Here is a 22,785-nt window from a genome sequence, read left to right on the forward strand (position 1 = left end):
TTATGCAAGCTTTTTCTGACAGTCTGCTCCTTACGGTCATTATTTCTCACTGATTGAAGCTTAAGTGTCTAGGTTGGGAAAATTATGCAGTATGTTTTGAATCTAATCAAATTAGGTATTCTTACTGGAATTGATCTTCAAGGGTCTTCCATTTCTTGGGCCAACACTCCATTTAAAAAGAAATATGCAACCAACATTGTTAATCATCAGTGGTGTCCAGCAGAATAGAAGGAGTTCCATTGATCCTATAACCACTCCCCACAGAATATGTCGCAATAGTGCTTTTTAGTGAACACTTGACTTTTTGATTGAAGTATTCAGTCACACCTGAATATAATTTAGTAGAATGTGTTGGCCTCTGATTTTCAAATAATTAGAGTATGCCCTCATCAATAGTTAGACAACCACCTACACACCAGTGTAACAACCTTCTCAATAGAGGTGGTTTCTTATTTTGATTTTTCAAAGATAGAAATATTGTTATAAAGTGTGTATAGTGTGCAAGTTAAATATAGTGTGTGCGCGCTCTCTCTCTCTACACACACACACACACACACATATATTCTGTCTTATATAAATTTATATGTGTGTATGCGCACACATGCACACACTGCTTTAATTACTTTAATCCAATTACTTTAACGCAGTGTATAAATATTTCAGGACTATTAAGCAGAAAAATATATTTGTCCACATTTTGTAAGGTGGGCAACATTATATTTATCTACAAGGCCCCACACATTTTAGGTGGGCTGGTTGCTCATAGGCAGGGGCGAGACTCCTCTCTTCCACAGGACAGCATGGCACCTCTCTTTTGCATCTGTCTCATGGTTTTGGTGAGGAGGGGTAGGTGGTATGTGCTTGGGAAGCGCAAGCACCTGAAGCCAGCTCTCCAATCCAAGCATGATAATTATCCTGTGTTCCCCAGAACATACCAGCTAGCACCATTCCGTACCTCCAACATCTTTATGAGGTACTTATTCCTATGGCAAAGTACACTAGAGACTTTCCCCTACCAGTTTCCCTACTGTATTTATTGTTACCACTGACTATTTGTCATTGGAACGCAGAGAGCTGCCTTAAATGGTGTCAAAGCATTGGTACATTTAGCTCAGTATTGTCAACACCAACTGGTAGTAGCTCTCCAAACTTTCAGGTGAGAATTCTTCTGGTCTTACTTGGGGATGCCAGGAATCCTAGGACCTCCTGTATGCAAAGCAAGTATTCTACTACCAAGCCAAAGTCGCCCCCCCCACCTGTTTATGTTGATTCTTGCCTCTATGTCTATGCAAGAGGCTACTCCTAAAAGTGAATGAGGCTACTCCTAAAAGTAATATACTACTTTTAATAAGGCTACAACATCTTTGTCAGTTCGCTAATGCCTGTCAGCCAGTTTTCAAAATAAGAGTTCCAGGATATACCTGTTCAGCAACAAGATGCTTATGCTCCACATCCAGCAAATCTTAAAAGTAATCACTAAATGTTGAACAAGTAACTTGGAAGTTTCTGGATTTAGCTATAAAGAGGCTCCAAGAAACTTAACATATTGCTGTAACCATTGGAAAGGATCTTGGGTAACCCCTTGCCTTCACTTCTTGGTACCAGGCATTATGCCTTCCAGCATAAAATATATATTAGAGTATCTATTTGTTGTATACAATCTTGTGTCTCCTTTTAATTAAACTTGCATTAGTTTTACCTTTAGGGCTTTCTGAACAGCAGACTTCTTCAAGGCATCTGGATTATAATCTAATGGATTATGCTTTTAAATCAGAAGAAAATGAACATATGAAGGGTTAATATAACATGCAATGAAGCAGTTCCACTTGGTTAATTAAGGACAGGACAAGAGGAGACCAAACAAACATTCTCAGAACATGGGGAAAACAGAAAAAAAAAGTTATTTCAAAATAATCTCACACAGCCTTTTGTTCTCATTCCATATTTAATTCCTATATTCAATTCTCAAGCACTCTTTCTCCCTTTACGGCTAAATTCTCCCCCATGGTTATTTTCTTCACAGCAAACTCTTTAAATTGCTACAACACAGCGAGCCCTCTGACAATTTCCATTAACTATTTCTCATTCTGTTTCAGTAAAAACTGCAGCCTCCTGAACATGAATGAGGCAAGCTATGGCTCATTAAAGTAAAAGTGCAATCCTACTAGCTGTAGGATCTTGCTTGAGGAATTAGGGCTTTAAGGAAAAGGAAGAAAGAAAGAGATCAGGGTGCTGCTCTATTCCACAGCTGTTGTGTTTTTTTAAAAAAGAAACAGAACACATTTCAGTGGTTAAGTTCTGTTTAAAAAGCCACAGCATTAGCTTTTTTTTTTTTTTAAAGTATATAAATAGCTCTGTAATTGTGCTATAACCCAAAACAGCAGGAGCAATTTTAAATACTTTGTTCCTCAAAAGACAGATTGATAATTTAATTTTGAAGAATGCACTTATTTTCTACTAAAAATAGTTATAAAGTTGTTAGTCACATCTTGTTGTCTCTGCTGTTTTATGGTCTAGCATGAGTAAGGAAGGAAATCATGCATATATTGGTGGGGTATAGTGGAGCTGCAGTTGCGTTCTGACTTGTGTGGATAAGAGAGAATGAACATCAGGAAATAATAGCTCCTTAAAATATTTTTCTAAGGAAAAAAACCCAGAAATCATACTTAAATCTTGTCAGTTCTTTTTCCTGAGATTCTCTCCTCAACTCAGAAAAATGCAAAAAAATGTTTCTATACTACCTGTGTGTCACTAGCATCTTGGCCATCAGACAGGAAGTGCAAGAATTTGGCCTCCCTGTATGTACCACTGAGAATAGCTGTGTGCATTGTGTACACACTAAGAGTAGAAAGAATGCCTATAAGAATTAAACAAAAATATCCAGAAGTGGTTTTATGTTGCACTTACATCTGCCTAGAATAGAAATAAGTCCATCTTTTTTTCTATATTGGTTCTTGGCATGCAAGATACTTGATTGTTCTTGTTGCTTTTGTTTGGCAGGAGTTCACGGGCATCTTAAGTATGTTACAATTCATGATCATGCTGAAATTTTGCCTCACACTACTTTAAAAAAATCTTCTCAACTTAGAATGAGCACTGTAACTGCTTTAAATCAAGAGAAAGAAGCAACATCAGAATAAAAGCAACTGATGGTAGAGAGGGTTGCAGTTTGCATGCCCTTGTCATGCAAACAAACATTAATGTCTGCTATGTATAAGGGAACAAGGTCAGTCACTCCTAAAAAAGACAAGATGAATTCCACTTTTATTTGGGTCAAGTTGCTATTAACATGTTTGTCCCCCTTTCTGAATCAAAACCTGCTTGGCTATAAGAAATCCCTATCTAGGGATCCAAGGCACAATACTTGGTAGACTGAAACCAGGTGACCAGAGGTGGGATAAGGGTTTGGTGACTGGTAGCAGGATAGAGGATTATGTACGCTTCCTCCCACGTGAATTTCCTCATGACCAAATAATTTTGGCATTCCATGTCATCACTAACCTGAGCCAAAGACAAAATTGGCCATGCTCCTTTAGAATTTTGAATACAAGATGAGTTGGTTCTGTTGTGTACCAGAAATGGACCATAGAAGAAATTAGTATCTGTCCCTCCAGGTAAATCTTGTTTATTAAATATTTTGAAAATGGTACATCAGGTGTAAGACTCCATATAGCTTGAAGTGCCTGATCCTGGAAGCCAAGTAGAGTCAAGCCTGGTTGAAATCCGGATGGGTGACTTAAAATGTTGTAAACTACCCAGACGTAGTAATAATAAAAAACATGTATAAAGCAAATTTTCATATCTATTACTGTTTAGCATTCATATATGGTCCAAAGCACTAAGTAGAAGCCATGGTGATATTATGGAGCCAAAATATATTTTCCCAATGTTAATAGTTATTAGCTAGGAAGTTAGCTATCTTCTCAAATTCTTTATGCTTCCAGATTCTTTCAGGTTGTAGCTAGTCTTTGCTGAGATTAAAGGTGACTACTTGTCAGAGGTAATCACAACTCAATATTCTGTTTTAAGATAGGATTTCAAAAGTTTCTGAAAGCTTTGGCAAAAACATTCAGTTCATCTTAGGGTCTGGAGTCACACACCATGACAAGCTGCACAGCAAGCACACCATGCTTATTCAGGCCGGCTTATAAAACCAGCTTATGAGCTACCCTGACAGGCCATAGCTTGGTGTTGCTGGTAAGTGCCACTGACACCCTGCCTCCATGTGCCCAAGCACAGGTGGTTTTCAAAAGCTTTTCCCAAGCCATGATTCAGGGAGTTGGCAGCTCAGGATGGGGGGGAATGACAACCAGTTCAGCTGCTCCATGAGTCAGCTGAGTCAATTGTGGCTGCTTCGATCCACGGCCATCGGCCCTACTGAATGAAGACTGCAAGATGAAGGTCAACTCACCACTGCCATCAGCAGTGGAAAGGGGAAGCCAAACGCTTGGCCTACCTACTCCAGCGTGGGACAAGCAGAGCATGTGTCGTAAGTCACTGCACTGTTTGACCCACCCAGTGATTTCGGCTGCTTGAGATGAGGATTCAAAATTATCTGCTTAGAAACCAAACAGTCTGTATGTCCTCAACAAAAGCACCTAAAAACAAGAAAACCATATCAAAAGGAAAAGTCCTCAAAATGATACATTACTATTTATAAACAAATGCAAGACACTAACGAATACCTATCTAGGATATAGGTGTGAAAATAGACTTGGGGTTATAATACTGAAAAAATACTAACATCGAGCCAATGTTAAGATAGACATGTTTAATACCCCAGCTCACATCTCGTAGTATCGTTTGCACATAAGACTTGTCTTTCTAAAACTTCATCATAAAGTCTCATAGAACCCCAAGTTTCTGCCTCTCACCTTTTACAGATTTTAGTCTATAAACTAAAACATGCCCAGGGTCCAAAAGTACCCCAAAATCTCCACAGGAGTAGTTCTGTGGGTCACTTTTATATGCAAACTATAATAAAGGAACCAAAGAAGGTTCCATACAGATCTTGGTTTCTTTTTAAAGCTAAGATTCTTAGCAAAAACTCAAGCAAACAGAATCCAGAGAGAAAGCTCTTCTACGATTTTTTTTAAAAATCAGTAGGCCAAACTATCCTTATGCAGAGAAAAGATCAACAGGCCAAGTATTCTTATGCAGAGTTTATTGTTCTGCATAGCGTTAGTACTGCATCATCTTCCTTGCCTAAGTCAATTTCACCTTGGATCAAAAAGTACCCCAAATGCAACTAAAGTTACTTGTTGTGGGCAGAGGAAGTTCCACAGTTGACTAACTGTCAAGGCATTACTGGATTTTTAATCAAAATTCACCAGCTTCCACAATCAAATTCAGTATTTGTTGGCTTGTATTAATATGTATTCTACAGGGCCACTTCTACAGGGGCATTTAAGAGGTTTCCAGAGTTAATTTTGCAACTTGAACCAAATGAGGCGGATTCCAGACCCTCACTTACACCACACAAAATACTTGCATTTCATTTTCAGTGGCATCACACAAAAAGGTTGACTCTTCAAATTCATTACAATTTCATTTCTCTGCAAGCAAATGTCAGCATTTTGTCTAGTGAATCACATAGATTAATGGATGAACATGCTATTTTTCGAAAAGGCTAACTTAAAATTGGCACACTTACCTAATAAGCTAAGCTGATAATACAATCTGGAAATGCAGTAAAAAGTATAACAACGCACGCTTTTAAAATCATGCATATAGACAAAAATTGCATGCTCCACCATTCCACTATTAGGGCTAAGTGGGTTTAGTAGCACTAATTCACTCTGGTAAGTTAAAAAAAAGAATATACATATAACACCCAAGAACTCACAAATAGTGTTCTATAGAGTGAGGTAGTGTTTTCACAAAAGACTAGTCCCGATGCTCTCCTCTCTTTTAAGTATCCACACCCAAAGTTTCCCTCGTAGATACTCTTTAGAAAGATGGAAATGGGAGAAAGCAGAGAGTGATGGGACTGGGGCAGCATGAATGCTCAAGCAGCTTTACCATTTGCACAGTTAAGGAAAACAGTCAAAGGAGTATGAAATTACTGACTGGCACACAAACAAAATGTTCAGCATGTCAGTATCTTTTTCTATGTTTTGTTCTCATCTCGTTAGCACTGAAAAGCAATCACTCAGTGACAATACCACTTGAAGAATAATTTTAAAAATCACAACACCTTTTAAAACACCCCATTTTATCTCTTATACAGGTATCAGTGAAGCAATCTGTATACCATCTGACCATCTACTGCTTGCTATTTTGGCATGCTTACAGATAAATATGCAAAGATTACATATTTGTGATCTCTTTTTAACCAGATCTAGGTCCAGCCTATGTGGGAGGGGAGGAGAGTTCCAGCTTTTCCAAGCCAGCTCTGAATAACTCACTAAAATCGTAATGAGCAAGTACAAGTCACAGCTTTTGTTCAGGTTCTGTTTTCCTCATATTACATTAAACATGTTTTTGATTGGGAAGACCCTTAAATATAAGGTTTTCCACATACTACAACTTTCTTCATTACTTAATCATGTTAAAAGGTACACCATAAACTGCACCACAAAATACATTTAAATTATGATCATGTTATCAAATCCTACCGTAATCATGTGTGTGCTCATTCTCACTTATTTGTTTTTTCACCATCTGTTTGTTGCCTGCTATATTTATATCTTGCTTCCCCCACTAAGGAATCCAATGATGCTTAGATGGCCCTCCTCCTCTCCTCCCCTCTCCTCTTTATCTTCACAAAGAGCCCATGAGCTAGTTAGGCTGAGCGTCAGTTACTAGCTCAAAGTCATCCAGGGATCTTCATGGCCAAGAGGGACTAAAATCCATGTCTTCTGAGTCTCAGACCAACACTCTAAACCACTACCGGTGATTCTGCATACTGCCTGTCAACCTCTTAAGAAATTTCAAGGCAAGGCAACGTACAACCAAAATCAAATCACAATATAGAAGAATAATAAAACATACATTGTGGGTTTCTATAGCCCATTAAGTTATCTGGCCAAATAAAAAATTTTCAGCCTGCTGTAGAAAGGATTGCAGTGTAGGTGTCAGACAACGCTTCTTAAGGAAGGCATTCCATAGCACACAGACCTGAGAAAAGCCCTCTCCTTTGGGACTGATAAAGGAGGCGCCTGTAAAAGGCCCTCAGTAGATCTCACAATTCAGGTCAATTATAAGCTAGAGTTTATTTTATCTCTTGTCCAAACGGATTAGTTTACTAAAAAGTTTCAAGTGTTGTTAGGTACAAAAAAGGTATCTTTCTTATTTATTTAATATATATATATAATATATATATGTTATATATCATATATAATATATATTATATTATATATAATATATATGTTATATATGTGTATGTGTGTGTGTGTGTGTATATATATATTCTGTTATATATATATAACAGAAAGGGAATAGAAAAGCTTTTTCTCAGCTCTTTTTAGCCATTTATTGCAACAATTTGTTTCTTCAAAAATAAGAATGGTTTTACAAATGTCAGTGCAATAAGAATAAATAGTGCAAACTACTGAAAACTCTACAACTAAAAGGTTAATTCTTTAAACTGTATTACTGCTTTACAGCATTATTTAGAATGGAAAAAGCCTGTACTCTGAGATCACCAGTATTCATTTATTATTCTATCTAGAAATTATCATTTGGACATGAGCAAACCTGAAACATTCTGAAATTGATTTTTGTAATTCTGCCTGCCTGCCAGAAAATGGAGGCAGGCAATCTTAAGGTGTTTAATACATTACCGCCTCTGCAAGAACAACATGTAAGTGGAGCCAAGAAGCATGGGCAGTCTCTAACCCAACCTTGGAATGTGAACTCCATTTTCCATATGAATAACAGAACCACTCAGGATGTGCCTATTATAGGAGAATGGACAGCAGAACCCAACGACCCAGTCCAGTATAAAGTACTATCACAAAGGTACAAGCTCAAAAGCAACTTTGGGCTCTTTCAACTCAGCCTTTATACCAGAAGACAGCAATGTCTTGCAAATTCAAAGAAGTGTTGCATTCACAAAAATAGCCATTCCATGTGTGTGCAACTCTCATTTTGATCATGAGCAAAAAGATCCAAAGTAAGAGTACACAGAATTGCAGCCCCAGCCCTAGAAGCTCCAAAGTATCTGCTCCTGAATCCAAGAAAATATACAAGTACTTGAGTTGGGACTGAGGACTGCTTACTCCTCTTTTATGGGATTGTTCAAGACATTCTTCAAAGATTGTGACATTAGCAGCAATATTTGGAAGTTATAAAAATAACATTCTGAAAACCCCATTGCAATACTAGCACTGCAAAACAAACTTAACCAGAATGCATGTTTGCCCTCGAAAAAATTGAGAGTTACAGAATGCACATGAAAATGTAGTTAAAACATGGCATAATGTGGGTTAGTGAGGCAAAGTGGCATAGCAGTAAGCAATGTGCAACAGAAGAAAAATTAAAGAATTGTTCAAGAGAAATGTTGTTACCACAAGGAGACTTACTGGCAGATTTCTTGCTGAGTCCAAATAGAGAATAAGCAATGCTGATGAAAGCCCATCATTGGCTTGGTCTTTATCAGCTCTAATGCTTTTTAGCACCTAAAAATAGAGATATGTAAAAATTAATTATCCCATTACACGATTTTTGTACATCATTTGCAAGTAAAACCAAAGCAAGTCACAGCATGCATATTAAAAATATTAATACATAAACACATTTGAAATACTACTCTTACTCATGAGCAAATAATCATCTAGAAATGAAACGTTTACATGTATCTCCAAATGTACTAAGATCTAGATTCAAGTGGTACTTCCTGGGAAAAGAAATCTCCAGAACAGAGACATTTTCAGTTTTGTTCACTTCTATGGTTTGATCTAGGGTCAGGCTTCCTTAAAAGCAAAGCCTCTATTTACTGGAGGTGTAAATGATCTGGGCAGATCCACTTCCCCCATACTACGGTTCACTGCATCAGGCAGGGTTTCTTATGTCCCTGTGCAATATTTTCAAGAAAATGGAAGGATAGCATGCTAATAAGGGCGCAGAAACATCCATTTGCATCACTATAGTCAATCCAGCTTAGATCTGGTTCCAAATCCTCCTCCTGATAGTAAAGAAATACAGAGCTCTCCTCCACCGTAAAAAGCTCTGCATGCAGAAGGCTACAGGAGATATAGAAGGGAATCTAAATACTACTGAACTGCTGTGTCACTTTCCAAGTATTTATACCCACAGATATCTGGTTGCTACCCTATATTCATTTGAAATAGACTGTGAGTGGAACTATGTACATAAGTGTGCATATACACGTACACAAGAATTTATCTATACTGAGATGTCCTGAAATTGTATTAAGTTGTGGTAGTGCAGTGTAAAATAAATACCTGGTCAAGATTTTCTGCAGTAGGCATCAATGTGAGCCATTCGAGTTTTAAATGTAACTTTCCTTTGGAGACTTCATCCAAAGTAAACCACTGTAAGCAAAGTCAGTAACATGGGTTGAGAAGCAAAAATACTCACTGAAAATTAATGTATGCATTATAGTTTCCTGGTAAAGCAGACACTGGTGGCACTTTTTGTGAAGTACCACTGATATAGCATAATGATACTGGAAATGGCAGAAGACAGCAACGTCTTTTTTTAAATGGTCAATTTGATTTCTACTTTCCCCTTGCATATATGTATTAATATGCATTCATATTAAGAATATCTTATGATAACATATTAAGAATTACCTTATAATAGCAAGTCAATAATAACAAAAGATGAGGTTTGTCTGTCTATCCATGCCATAGCCCCCAAGACCATGAAACCAGTCATCTGAAACTGGCATGCATGCTAAGAGGACCTTGGGGGTGTACACGTCAGTGTTATTCGCATGTTAAAACATACTAATTTATTTCAATTAATTTAAATGCATTCCTGTGGTTAAGGCCTGCAGTAACATCGTCAGTGACTAGGAGCAGGCAACCCTAATGAGCAAATAGCTCTGCAGTCCATAAAGTTTGAAGCAAGGGAAGATTGGCAGGCTGAGGAACACAGTTATCTGCTTGTCCTCTTCTGAACAAGAGTCCACATAGAAGCCAAGGGCTCAGCATAATGCAGTGGACAGACCCTTCCCTCAGGAGCCATAGGGGCGCACCATGGCAGAAGCCATGCCTGGAGGTGCCAGTGGACATGGCCTTGTTCAGACAGACCCAATGGGTAGGTTCACACATCAAGACAAGTATTACCATGAAGTTTTCACTGCAGTTTTTCTTCTTTTTTTACACAGATGTAACTGAAAGATGTTCAGGCTCAGCACAGTAATTCTCGTCCTGTCCCTCGTTTATTCCCCCCACCCCCCGTTAAGCATGGTTGGATCACCTCTCTCAAGGTACAAACCTACCCACCACTCCTCTCTCTTCCATGAACAGATAGAGACTTACCTCATCTAGGTGGCGCTCCTTTTCAACCTCAGTTAGGTCTATCATTAGACTAGGAGAAGAATGCAATGCATTAGAAGAATGCCATTATCCCTTTTATAGGATACGAAGCTAGAGTTATATGGAAGTAGAGTGATGAATAAAGTATTTTGAAAAGATGAAAGGATACTAAATGTATTTATCAGCAGAATGAGAAGAAGAGCAACTAAACTGTAATTGGGCAGGAAACAATTTAGAAAGAAAAGAATTGTCTAGCAGGTATGAAGTAAAGTGTAATTGTCAATTAAGAGTTGTGAATAAAAATGGCAGCATTTGCAATAGGAGGGGAGAGATGGAGATTTGGTTCTGGAATTGCGATAAAATGATTTTCGACAGTGGTGGTACAAGTAAACCAAAGACAGCTTTTTGCTGTCATTTTTCCCCAAACACGTAACTGACAGTTAAAAGCAAGCATTTCATTAAAAAGAAAGGCATAGTAAGTGGAACACTTTATTGTTACCTCTATTAGTATCAATATTTGTTTCCTTTCTTTTTAAAAGGCAGTCATTTTAAAGTCACAGCATTTAAAAAAGGAAGTTAATTTTGTATATATCCTTATAGGAATTAAAATGTACTAGTAAGTAAAGGTAAAGGTTTCCCCTTGACATTAAGTCCGGTCATGCCTGACTCTAGGGGGCGGTGCTCATCTCCGTTTCCTAGCCGAGGGAGCCAGTGTTTGTCCGCAGACAGTCTCTGCGGTCATGTGGCCAGCATGACTAAACACCGAAGTGCACGGAACACTGTTACCTGCCCACCGAATAGGAATTAAAATGTCCTAGAGAGGCTAGCTATTTTTCTTTCATGTCTTCAGTTTGAATCTTCATTCATTTTGGCAATAAAAATATTTTTTCTGGCATTTACCTTCCCAGAAAGTCATCCTTGTCTGGGTCTTCATCAAAGAGTTCAATCTCTAACTCCTGTCCTGGGTGCTCATACACTAAGGCCTGAAAATATTGGAGTTAACAAGAATAGTTTACTCTTTTCAACATAAATATTTCATACAGTTTGAAGCCTGTGTCTAAATTATACAAATAGCAATTATAACAGAACTATACAAAATAGGTGGGTAAATGCAGAGTACATACAGGTTTGGGTAAAAGGATGCTGATACACTATTGTGATTTACCATATATGTAGACAGAAACAAATAATGAAAGTCTGCTCGTTTATATCTTCCTCAGTGTGGAATGAGATGCTTAATTTCAAAATGCACTTGGAATCTCTACCCAGGCATTTATAATTAATCTGCAAGCAGAGGGTTTGGAGATCAAGAATTCCTGCCTCAATGAATCATGAGTCACATGGACAAAGTGGTGTGCATATTACGAAAAAAGAAGTTTGCATTTTTTCCTCCCATTCTGTACCAAAAGCCACATATGCAATCCTAGCTGTTGTTAGAAAAGCTACAGAACTAAGTTAGAACATTCCAAGAGGGTGGAAAAATATCTCTTTCAGTTTACACCAGGCTAAAGCTGTCACAAGATTTAGCTAAAAAATTCCAAGGAACTGTAACTTGTTTAATAACCCAAGAGGTTATCCTAAAATATTAAAGAAACTGCATTTGGTCTTCATAGTTATAACAACTAAAAGGATCAAGAATGCAATTTACACAGTTCCTCATATTTAGCCACTGGAAAAGACCATTAGATGACCCTACCAGTTTTAACTGATATTGTAATAAGCACAGTGCATTACAACAGTTTAAAACCAAATTCTAAATCTGGTGTCTGGTTTGTAGCTTATCTTGTTGATAAGGTGGTACAGACCCAGACTTGCTGTTTGTGGATGGATTAAAATAAAATGGTAAACCACAGTGTTAGGCTATTTATGAGTTTCCTCTTTCAGTTCCAGTTCAGTAACAAACCACTCAGTAAAACTTACTGTGGTATCCCAATTAGTATTTTCATGGATCTAACATCTAACATAAAGGTATTACCAAACACAAATGAGAGGAAATTACAAGGAAGGGGTAAAGAGGAAGAGATCATGCAGCAATGTAGGAATTATTAGTGCAATACTATTCACTGTGCCATGTGCAAAAAGGAGCGAGGGAGAGGGAGAGGGAGATAGATTCTCTCCATGTAAGAAAAATATATGATGCTGGCCCTGATGACTCTAGAACCACCTTAATGAAATTTGGATACCACAGCAAAATTTATCAGTAATTTTAAGATCTGTACCTCATACACTTCATTCCACTTTGGGTTGAGATTTTCTTTGATTACTTTGGTTTGGAAGATTTGATTACCAACACGAATGATTCCATAAGGATCCGACTTTCCCTTAACAATTCCCTTTAGGTAAGTATCTTTTCCCTCAAGATCCTGAGCTTCAATAAAGTGTATCCTTAGCACACCCTAGCAAAACACAAGAAAATAGTTATCACATAGTATTCAACAATAAATCACAATGTATTTCCAGCTATAAATTTGTCATTAACTAGACTGAGTTAATTCTGATGGGCACTGCTTGGAGTGATGTGTTCTGTCAGTTGCACAGTACCACAGGGCTAGAAAATTGATTCTGTTCCAAGGGCAAGTGTACATCAGTGTCTATGACAGAATATAAAGAAAACAGAAATCAGTTCATACTTTTGTTTTTACTCTATTAAATTGGAGAACAATTAACACTGGAAGCCATTAATACCACTAAGTCGCTAAAGACAAGCGGGTTCAGATTTGTTCAATATCCTGGATGGGGACCACATATAAGAATAGGATTTTAAAAAGCCTCTCCTCTGAATATCATCTGAAGAATTAGACAAAATGGAAAGGAGGGGCTTCTACTGATAGTTCCTTATGCACCCAATATATCCCTGTCCACACTCTTGACTATCCAGTTTCTGCACATATGACATCTCTTGATAACAGTGCTTTTATTTTGTACTGCAGTTCTATACACTTTCCATTTTAAAACTTATTTACAGTAGGCACTATATAAAACAAGAGGAAAACTTGAGCTATGGAACTAAATGTTATTAATAATTTTGTTTAAATATATGTCACAATATGGGGCAGTACAGTAATGAAATTACTAACAACAACTCCTCTAGCATGGGCAGGACATGGAATGTACTGTACCAGGAAGCAGCCACCTACAGGGGTTCATTGCATCCTACAGCCCCTTTATATTAAGTCACTTTGTTATGGCTTTTTCTAGGTTACCATAGTAATGTTCAGAAGGTCAGAATCATAAGAGTAGAGACAACAGAACGAGTTCTCCCAGTTACTTGATAATCAGGTTGGAAGGACCCATCCAACTTACCTCATCCTTATGGTTCCAGGTTTCTAAATAATATTATGATGGAATGTAAAGCAAATCCTATGCTGTTGTGGATAAAATTGAAGAAAACCAGACTCTTACACTGAAAAGGGACATTAATGAACAGTTATCTAGTTCTACTTTAGATTATTTGTTCAGTCTTTGTTTCAGAAATAGGTCTGTTCATGAAAGAGAACCTCTTATGGGGTCAGCACTCAGAGGAAGGCATCAGAGGTTCTCAAATGGTATAGATGAACACTATATCAGGATTTTCTACTGAAATTTCTTACCTTTGGTATGGGGAACCGCAACTGAGCAATCTGCACCTCACTGACAAGAGGAACAGTGATCCGATTTGGAAGCACTAGATAATTGGATATTATATCTAGTATTATAGTGTCTGATAAACCACTAACAGGGAGAAAAAAGGAGCAAAATTATTTCAAGGCATTATTCACAACAGTTTTACAAATTGTCATTATTTGAATATTTCTTATCTTGCCGAGTAAAGCCACAGTTGTTCATGATACTAAACAGTACAGAATAGGAAAATGTCAAATTTGGGATTTATTCATTCATGAAATTTATATGCTTCTCCATAACCAAAGTTTCAGGCAAGTCAGCATCATATTTGCCTTCCATTAGCCTTGGCCTTCCAATCAAAAAACAACAATTAAATTTACAGAGACTTCTATCTCTGGTTTGTCAACTCTTTTAAAAGTATTCTTATAATCACAAGAGATCTGCACAATTTTTCTTTGTCTGATGAAGTAGGACTTGTACAAGTGTGGAGGTGAGCACTTGGGAGGGAGGCATTCAGAATGGCCTTGCCTGACCAATGCCCTGGGAGGTGGCTGCTGAGAAAATGCAGCCACACCAACGATGGACACTGATCCAGGGATGCTGTCCTATACACTCTATTGGCAGCTGCCAAAGGTAAGCTGTCAAGGGAAAGCAAAGCTGTGAGTAGTCAAAGATGGACTGATTTAAAACAAACAAACAAACAAACAAACAAACAAACATTGTGAAATTTCTTGTGCTTAAAACTTAGTTTAAAAAGCAGTGGCAGAGCTGTTTGAATTTACTGTATTGCATCTAGTACCAGTCTTGTCCTATATATACATGAAATAAATCTACCACTTAGAATGCACAAGGATCTCAAAATGGAAGCAAACAAATTAAGTTTGAAAGTTTGCATGTATCCCAGCATTACATTAAATGGCCACAAGATGGAAATAGTAGCTCAGAGTAAGCAGATGGCCTAATGCTCTCCTTGTTCCCTGGATTATCTTTTGTCATAACTGTTGAGTATATTATACTGTTGGATCAAGTATAAGGTTTATTACATCAGGTTATTCTTTCATACATTTATTGATGAAGCAGATGTTGCTTCATGTAATCTAAGCATACAGGTTAATCACTTCACTTTCCTAAGGGCTAGTCATACAAAACAAGCACTGCTATGACAAAATAACAGCCATGAGTTGTTCAATCGTGCAAACAGATCCATTTAGTAAAAATCAGAATAGTGTGTGCATCATGGGAAGGACTTTCTTTTCTCTCAATATCTGGAGGGTTTGATAGATGATGCAGATAGGCTGTATGTAGCAAATCAGAACTTACTGAAGCATGCCACTTGCTCTGATCAAGAATCTTTTTTTCCTCCAAAAAAAAAGCAATGATCAAATACAAAAAACAATTCAGCTCCTTTTCCTCCTGGAAATAACTAAGCTGCCTTTCCACAAACAGTTTATTAATCTACTGCAACACAGCAGGCAGGCAAAGAATAAAAAGTGATAGTCCATTAGAGTCCATGGGAAAGGGCATGCCTTCCAGCATCCATCTAGCTTAAAATAGTTGTCCTTAAAAGACTGGAGGCTTTAGTAGCCTTCAATGGTTGCAGAGAAGCAGAATGAGGAACAGAATTGGGTGTATTCATATGCATGAATCTAGTATGACATAGGAGCATTGTAATTATTAAATGACAGTGACAAGGGCAGCTGATAGCATAGCATACCTCCCTGCACGAAAAATTCTAGAGTTCACTGGGCCCTCAAAATTTTCAATCTAGCCCAGTACCTAGAGCTCTTAAAGACTTAAAAAATGTATTTTTTCCCTGGGGTACCAAAGATACGGGTTAAGAAAAATTCAATTTCAATGAGTATCAGTATAGTTCAAATCGACAGCGAAAGCTTGAGTTTATTTTCTTTTAAATGGGATGCAGTTGGCTTGCAGTATTCCAGTTTTCCAACACTTGTTTGTCCACAGTTTGCACTGATTTTCTTTCTAGCACTTCCTTAATTAGTGTTATCCACAAGTACTGACAAGGTTTAATCAAAAGCTGACATTTTTGTAACAACAGCTGGTTGAATATATATTAATTAGACTTAACATCAGTCATTTTAAGGAAACTTATTCTTACATCTGCTGTCTTGCAAATGGCAGATGCCACACTTGACAGATATTGGTTCCTACAAAGAGACTTCAGAATACATAGCTTCAGTGATAAACACAATTTACAAGGCACCTAATTCTGTACTAGGCTGCCTAGGCAATATTTAACTTACTTGTATTTTAATAAATTCTAGGTGTTATTCAAAGGAACAGAACAAGTAGAATACCAATACAATCTTGTTCTTTCTAATGCATCTGAAATCCTTATAAAGCATTCAAAAGCCTTGGACTAACTGTCAATTCAATTAAAAGTGATGTAGCAAGTTAGCCTCTTAAAAGCATAGGGTAGTATCCATTGCTGCTGCTCTGTTTATACAATTGATGCGGAGCTAGTTCAAGTGACATCTAGCACTATGCCAGTAGCATAAACTGGCATGATGGATTTTCTCATAAATGGAGCATCAACAATGAAAGCTTTAAAAAATAATTCTAAGCAGTCTAAATGCAGCAGGAATGAAAGAAGAAAAAATGAAATCAAGCTACACTTTTCTGTATTATATATAGAACAACCATGCTGGATTTCTGAGACATTCAGGCACTCATGCCCTAAATATGAGCTGCTAGAATGATCCAACTGTTATTTTGAAGCAGTTTTAGAGGGAAAATTCTCTAGCAGAAAAGCAAATTCGTCTACAAAAGTCTGAAGTGCTTAAGTTTAAAGATCAGTTTTGATGACTCAAGAACAGCACAGAGTGAGTAATTGGGGCAGCGTATAGTAAATGAGTAAGTATGAAAGCACCAGTGCAGCTGTTAATACATCGACCAGGAGCACCACAGTAAAATTTCTTGTAAGCCATCCCGAGACACTCATAGTGGATGGCCTATAAAAGCTTTTAATAATTAACACACACACACACACACACACACAGATTGGAGCAACAGCATCCCTAACCAATGGAAGCTATCATGTACTGACTATAATGGGAGACTGCAGGGAAGTTTTTTCCTTTCCTGTATGTTTACAATTTCCTAAATGAGAGGTGAGATATAGCAGGGTGATCAAAAACTTTACATGGCATGTTTTTTCCCTCAGAGGTACTAAACCATCATCTTAAGAATTTCAGACTCAACAGAATGTATTGCATTTGGTGGCTGCAATCATAACGAACACAGTTATGCCTGAACATTTTGCACACAGATTCTGATTAAGCATTTCCCAAGTTAAGCACTCCAAGAGAAAAGGTCTTAACCAAAAGCAAACATAAGAGTTCAGAGCTTAAGGTACTGGGTGGAGCCTTGCAATTTAACCTCAGATATTTACCACCTCAAGACTGAGACTTCTCTAACTGCAACAAAGCCAGAATGGCTACATTCTTTCCTTTAAAGGGGTGAGCCAAGAATAGCTAGAATGTTAATAGCTTTCACTGCATAAAACATTTTGTTTACTTCCAGATGTTAAATCGCTGCAGATTATAAAAGCTATTGATTCACAAGAAAACATGAAACTTGTAAGCACAACTTTTCCATCTAAAATTATGTAGATCTTTCTCTCAATACAACACTTTTCCTTAAAATTTTAAGTCAGAACAAACAATGCACGGTATATCAGCCTAGTAGCTTTGCAAAATAGCTTGGATTTGGAAGAGTATTCCTAATGTCACATATTACTTCCTTTAGCCATTTCTGCAACCTTTCATGTACCATTAGTTTCAAGTTCATATTTAATACAATGAAGACTTTGTAAAAAATATTTAAAAATCTAACCAACATCTGTAGAATATTCTAATTGCATCTGTGGTACACATTTGTCAATTATGTTTCTACTGAAAAAAGATTAAAAATCTTTGCAAAAAGCTGCAATTGTCTGCAAATTTAGACAGGAAAAAAGGCCAACAAACCCCAGCAGGCCTGAACCAGTGACAAGGTTAATTTTTGTATAGTATGTTTATCTTAAAATTCAACTGTTGTATAATTTTCAAAGTCCCCTAAAGAGTATAGTAGAAACCAAATGCCTTATTTCTTTGTGAATACATGCTAAACACACACACTCTAAATTTCACACATCTATAAAAATAGTTACATTATATTTTCAGCTTACTTTAGTCCTGGAATATCCAGAAGATTAGTCAGTCCTGTCCAGTTAATTTCCAAAAGCTGAAAAAATGAAAACCGTATTAAACATTGGTCATAATTCCTACAGCTAAAGAAACAGGGTAAAGGGTCATACATTATGACAGTTGTAAGAGAGGTAGAAACAAATCAGTTTCATAAAGACACACAAGAATTTTAGCCAAAATGCCGAAACTGAAGAAAGCATTTGTGTTGTGGGCCTTTTGACAACTCCTGCACGATATCAGGATGGATATCAAACAATTTATTTATAGTTACAGACTAAGAACAGCAGGATAATCCCAGAATAATTTCTTCTTTACAACATATTAGGCTGCTATTCTGAAACAAATTTACACTGGCTAGTCCACCTAAATCAATCAGGACTATTCTCAGTGTTAAGAATTACATGCTTCAAAAATGAGTGCTAACCTTTTACAAGGTTGCATGCTATACATATTACAAGTGGCTGCATTGCATATAAACTAGAAGCAATGTGTTGTTGAAAATTTCACTCTGCAAAATGTTTTGGTATTTCCCTGTTATTGAAGATTACTTGGCTTATTATTGTACCCTGTTTGCAAGCTCTGGCTGAACTATTATATTACATCTCAGAAGTCTAAATGGTCAAGAAGGAAAGAAACCTTTTAAACTAATCATATTGGTTCACTGCATAATGAACTCTATACAATGTTTCTGATAGAACTTATGAAATAAATATTTACAGAGAGAGTTTCAAATGTTGGCACAATTGCTGCAGAAAAGGCTAACCCCATTCACCTGACCCAGTGCCATAATGGTGGCAATATTTGTTTATTATTAGTCTGGACTACTTGCTGTCTGATCTAGTCACCTTTTTCCAACACTTTGTAAGAAGTTTAAAAGGCACTGTAACTAAGCTTAAAGCAGATACATCTATTTTAGACAAGCTGCCAACCATAGCAGGATGCTTTAAGAAATTGGGAAACTTTCAAATTTCTATGCAATTCACAAAGATGTCAGCAATGTTAGTAGGCGGGAGAAAGCAAAGACTTGGAAGGAGCTAGACTATCTTATGATAATCCATTAGCAAGCTTAAAACAGAGTATAAAACACAGTTCCAGCTCTGATGCCTTCATTAAAGATTCCTCGGATCTTTTCCAACACTATACAAAGGGCATTTGAAATAAGACAGATCCTTCACCAGTGAACATAGTAAGATAATGCTATTCCTTTTCTCTTTCTGTACCAAGTATGAAAGCTGTGTATGGAAGTTATTTTTTTCTAACAGTAGCTTTCAACTCCATTTTAAATTGTCGGTGTGCGTGAAAGTCAGCACATTGCAGCATCAAGGCAACCATTTCTCTAGCCCATGCTAGACAACAGGAAAAGGGAACCTGTCAGAAATAGCAGTTCAAAGAAAAATCATCAGTACGTTCAACATCACAGCCAGCACTGCTTGGAAAGGCCCCTAAGCAGGCACAGAATCTGTCAGTCCAGCCACACACTTCAGAAAGCATTAAGCATGAGGTCTGCATGTATTGCTGTGCTCACGGGACTCACGCTACTGCTGCACTGCAGCATTTCCTTGGGCTTGGCAGCAAGCAGGCACCAGGTGATACAAAAAACAAAAGCTGCATTCCACATGGCCTAACCTGCTCCCCCCTAAGCTAGCTGCGGCAGAAGACACTGCCCTGTCACCAGGGTCACAGAAGGTTCAGCTCCCAGTCCACTTAATGCCTACATGTAGATGTGAGGTGTGTGGGGAGTGGTACCTCGTCTGTTACTATGGAATGCAGTGGGGTAGCATTCCCTCCTTTTCCTAAACAAATTAACTTTTCTGAGGAAAGAAAGAAAGATAAAAAGAAGGAAGGAAGTGTTGACAGGATGCAAGGCATGTAAGTTTATGGGCCTCAAACTTCAGGCTCAGCTCAATTTTGAGAATAACAACTTTTCAAACCCAAGCAATGGATGTTCCTGACCAGTATTATTATTAATTGCACTTCTATACCATCCCATAGCCAAAGCTCTCTGGGAGGTTTACAACAATGCATAGAACAAAACAATAAAAATACAATACAAAAAACATAAAACAGCTATGTGCCATCAAGTTGTCTCTGACTTATGGCAACCCTATGAATTAATGCCCTCCAAAAAAAAAAAAACAAAACCCTGTCCTTGACAGCCCTGTTCAACTCTTATAAACCCAATGAACTTCTTTTCAGGAACTGACCCATCAAACTTGTTGGATTTCTTCTTCTGTTTTCCTTAATTTCCTTAACACTGTCTTCTCCACTGAGTCTTACCTCCTCACAACGTGCCTGAAGTACATCAGATTCAGTTTCATCATTTTTGCTTCCAGGGAAAGTTTGGTTTGATCTGATAAGATCTAAGGTCAACTTAGCTCTCCTCTAGCACCATGTTTCGAATGCATCCATTTTCTTCCTGTCAACTTTCTTCACTGTCCAGCTTTCACACCCATACATAATGATCAGGAACATAATAGGGAGCATTCATACCCACCAGCCGGCAACTAAATATGGATCTCAAGTCTCAGCAAAGAAAGATAAAAGATTGTGTATAAAACAAACAATGTGGTGTACAAACCAAGCTTCCTGAATCATTCTTGGGAAGGCAATACATCAGATCACCTTAACCAGGAAGACCTGTCAGTACCAAAACTCAGAAGGTAACTGTTCCCACGGATTTTCCATGCTCATTAATGAATATATATTTTATGTAGGATGGATGCGGCAGTCTTGCAATGCATTGAGGCAGATGTCCAGGGCCCCTTCCCTTTATAAAAGATTGAGTGATGAAGCCCTCACTCAGTTGTGATTCAGTACCTCTTCCCATTATGACACAAGAGGTAGTAAGAGTGTTGGTATGTGTTATTTGAGAGACTAACGCTATGATGTTCCCCCTTTTAAAGCACCATTTTAACACAAGATCCAAAATGAACCCCATACACAATTTAGTTTATATCTTCATCCTCTGCATAGGCTGAATTCAGATTGTGGAATCCATGGGCAACTACTGGATAAAACCTGATCTCTCCAAGTAGCCTGGTAGAAAACTGCTACATTGATCCTTAGTTAATAAGAATGTTAGATTTAGAAGCAAATAAAATTTGAGTTTTGGTTATAGTAATGAGTAAGGACTGAGAAAATAACACTTCGCAAAGTTTTTGAAAGTAAATAGCAGGCAAAGCTACAATTCTACAGTTCCTTTAGGGCACACACGTTTAAACAAACACATTGAATTATTCTGTGCCACGTTAGTTATGAAGCACACCATGTTCTGAACTTTAGTGTACTATATAGAGATGGGATTATCCTGCCTCATAGAAGATATAAGATTAATTCTTCTTGTTCTACAACTTTTAATTACTACACAAAGGTCAAATAAATTTTGTTTTGTAAGTCACGTTTCACATGGAGCAATGGATAAGTACTAGGGAGAAGTAGCAATTTCCTACTTAACAAAAAAGCAAGCACATACGACCACCTCTGTATGATAACTTGAACAATATATAAAAGCTCCCAACATCCTCCTCTGCTGTGACATTACCTGCCTCCTTCACGATCCTCACTTGTTCTACCCTCTCCTGTAGAACCTAATGGTTCCCACTGAGTCCTTGCTAGTAGAAAAACAAGAAACAATCTACAGAAGATTGCTACAATGAGAACCAAACCTGTTCCCGATTTCTCAGACACAGGAGGTCATCGGGTTATCTCTGTTCTTCAATTATCCCGCCCCCCACGGCAGTTCCTTGACTGCAAAAAACAGCTCCCAACAAAGTCCTTCACTTTTAAATGGGAGAAATTATCTACAATCCATATTGGTATGTGTACTAACAAATGTTCCAATTGCTACAAGTCTAATTCTCACAAACAGCCCATGTATCACTTTAAACTGCACAGAGGACCTTTTTATTTACATGTTGCCTATAACAAAGGTGTTCCTCAAAGACTGAATGTTCTGCACACATACAAAAATATATGATTATAAAGAGAGAGCTATATGTTAAGAAAAAAGTTTTAGCCTTCTCCATAACTTACTAGATTTCTTTGTGCAGGGAATGGTTTTCTCACATGTGAATATTCAGGCACATGAGCCTGCATTCTAAAACAACCCAGTCCATTTCAGTTCATACCGCAGTCTGTGTGAAAAAGACCTGAACTTTTCTGCTTGAATGACTCACACATGTTAACATGCTTTCATTGTGAATAAATGTTTGAAATTTGGTAGACCTGTTTCAAATCACTGCAGCTATGCTGAAGCCTGAAATGGGGAATGTTGCATCTAATCAAGGAGATGGACTGAATTCATAAAGGAAGACACAGCCTTGAATTTAGAAGAGCAAAGTGGGGCTGTCATGGAGAGGACATTTTGGAGGGTTTCCATTCATGGGGTCTTCGTAAGTTGGAGATAACCAGATGCCACACAACAACAACAAACATCTAACCATGCAAACCTTGAGATCTGGTCTCAATAAAAATAGCTGAAAGACATCATCCCAATCCCATTAGGTGAGCACGGATATTCTTCCTCT

General features: G+C 37.6%; 1 protein-coding gene across 4 annotated transcripts in view; it reads right to left on the minus strand.

Annotated features, from left to right (window-relative positions):
- Positions 1-22,785, minus strand: part of ESYT2 (extended synaptotagmin 2) — a 61,631-nt gene that overhangs the window by 15,027 nt on the left and 23,819 nt on the right. For 2 of the 4 annotated variants that reach the window (XM_044425328.1, XM_044425327.1), the window contains exons 7-14: positions 18,241-18,296; positions 14,039-14,159; positions 12,668-12,844; positions 11,349-11,431; positions 10,452-10,500; positions 9,408-9,497; positions 8,526-8,621; positions 5,846-5,947 (exon numbers count right to left, since the gene is read on the minus strand). In XM_044425328.1, coding sequence (XP_044281263.1) covers positions 5,846-5,947; positions 8,526-8,621; positions 9,408-9,497; positions 10,452-10,500; positions 11,349-11,431; positions 12,668-12,844; positions 14,039-14,159; positions 18,241-18,296 — 774 coding nt within the window. Of the gene's footprint in view, positions 1-1,699; positions 1,763-5,845; positions 5,948-8,525; positions 8,622-9,407; positions 9,498-10,451; positions 10,501-11,348; positions 11,432-12,667; positions 12,845-14,038; positions 14,160-18,240; positions 18,297-22,785 lie in introns of all 4 variants that reach the window. The other 2 variants (XM_044425330.1, XM_044425329.1) reach the window with 2 other exon arrangements.

Source organism: Varanus komodoensis, unplaced genomic scaffold (assembly GCF_004798865.1).
Source record: "Varanus komodoensis strain SLA01 unplaced genomic scaffold, ASM479886v1 scaffold15, whole genome shotgun sequence".
NCBI lineage: Eukaryota > Metazoa > Chordata > Lepidosauria > Squamata > Varanidae > Varanus > Varanus komodoensis.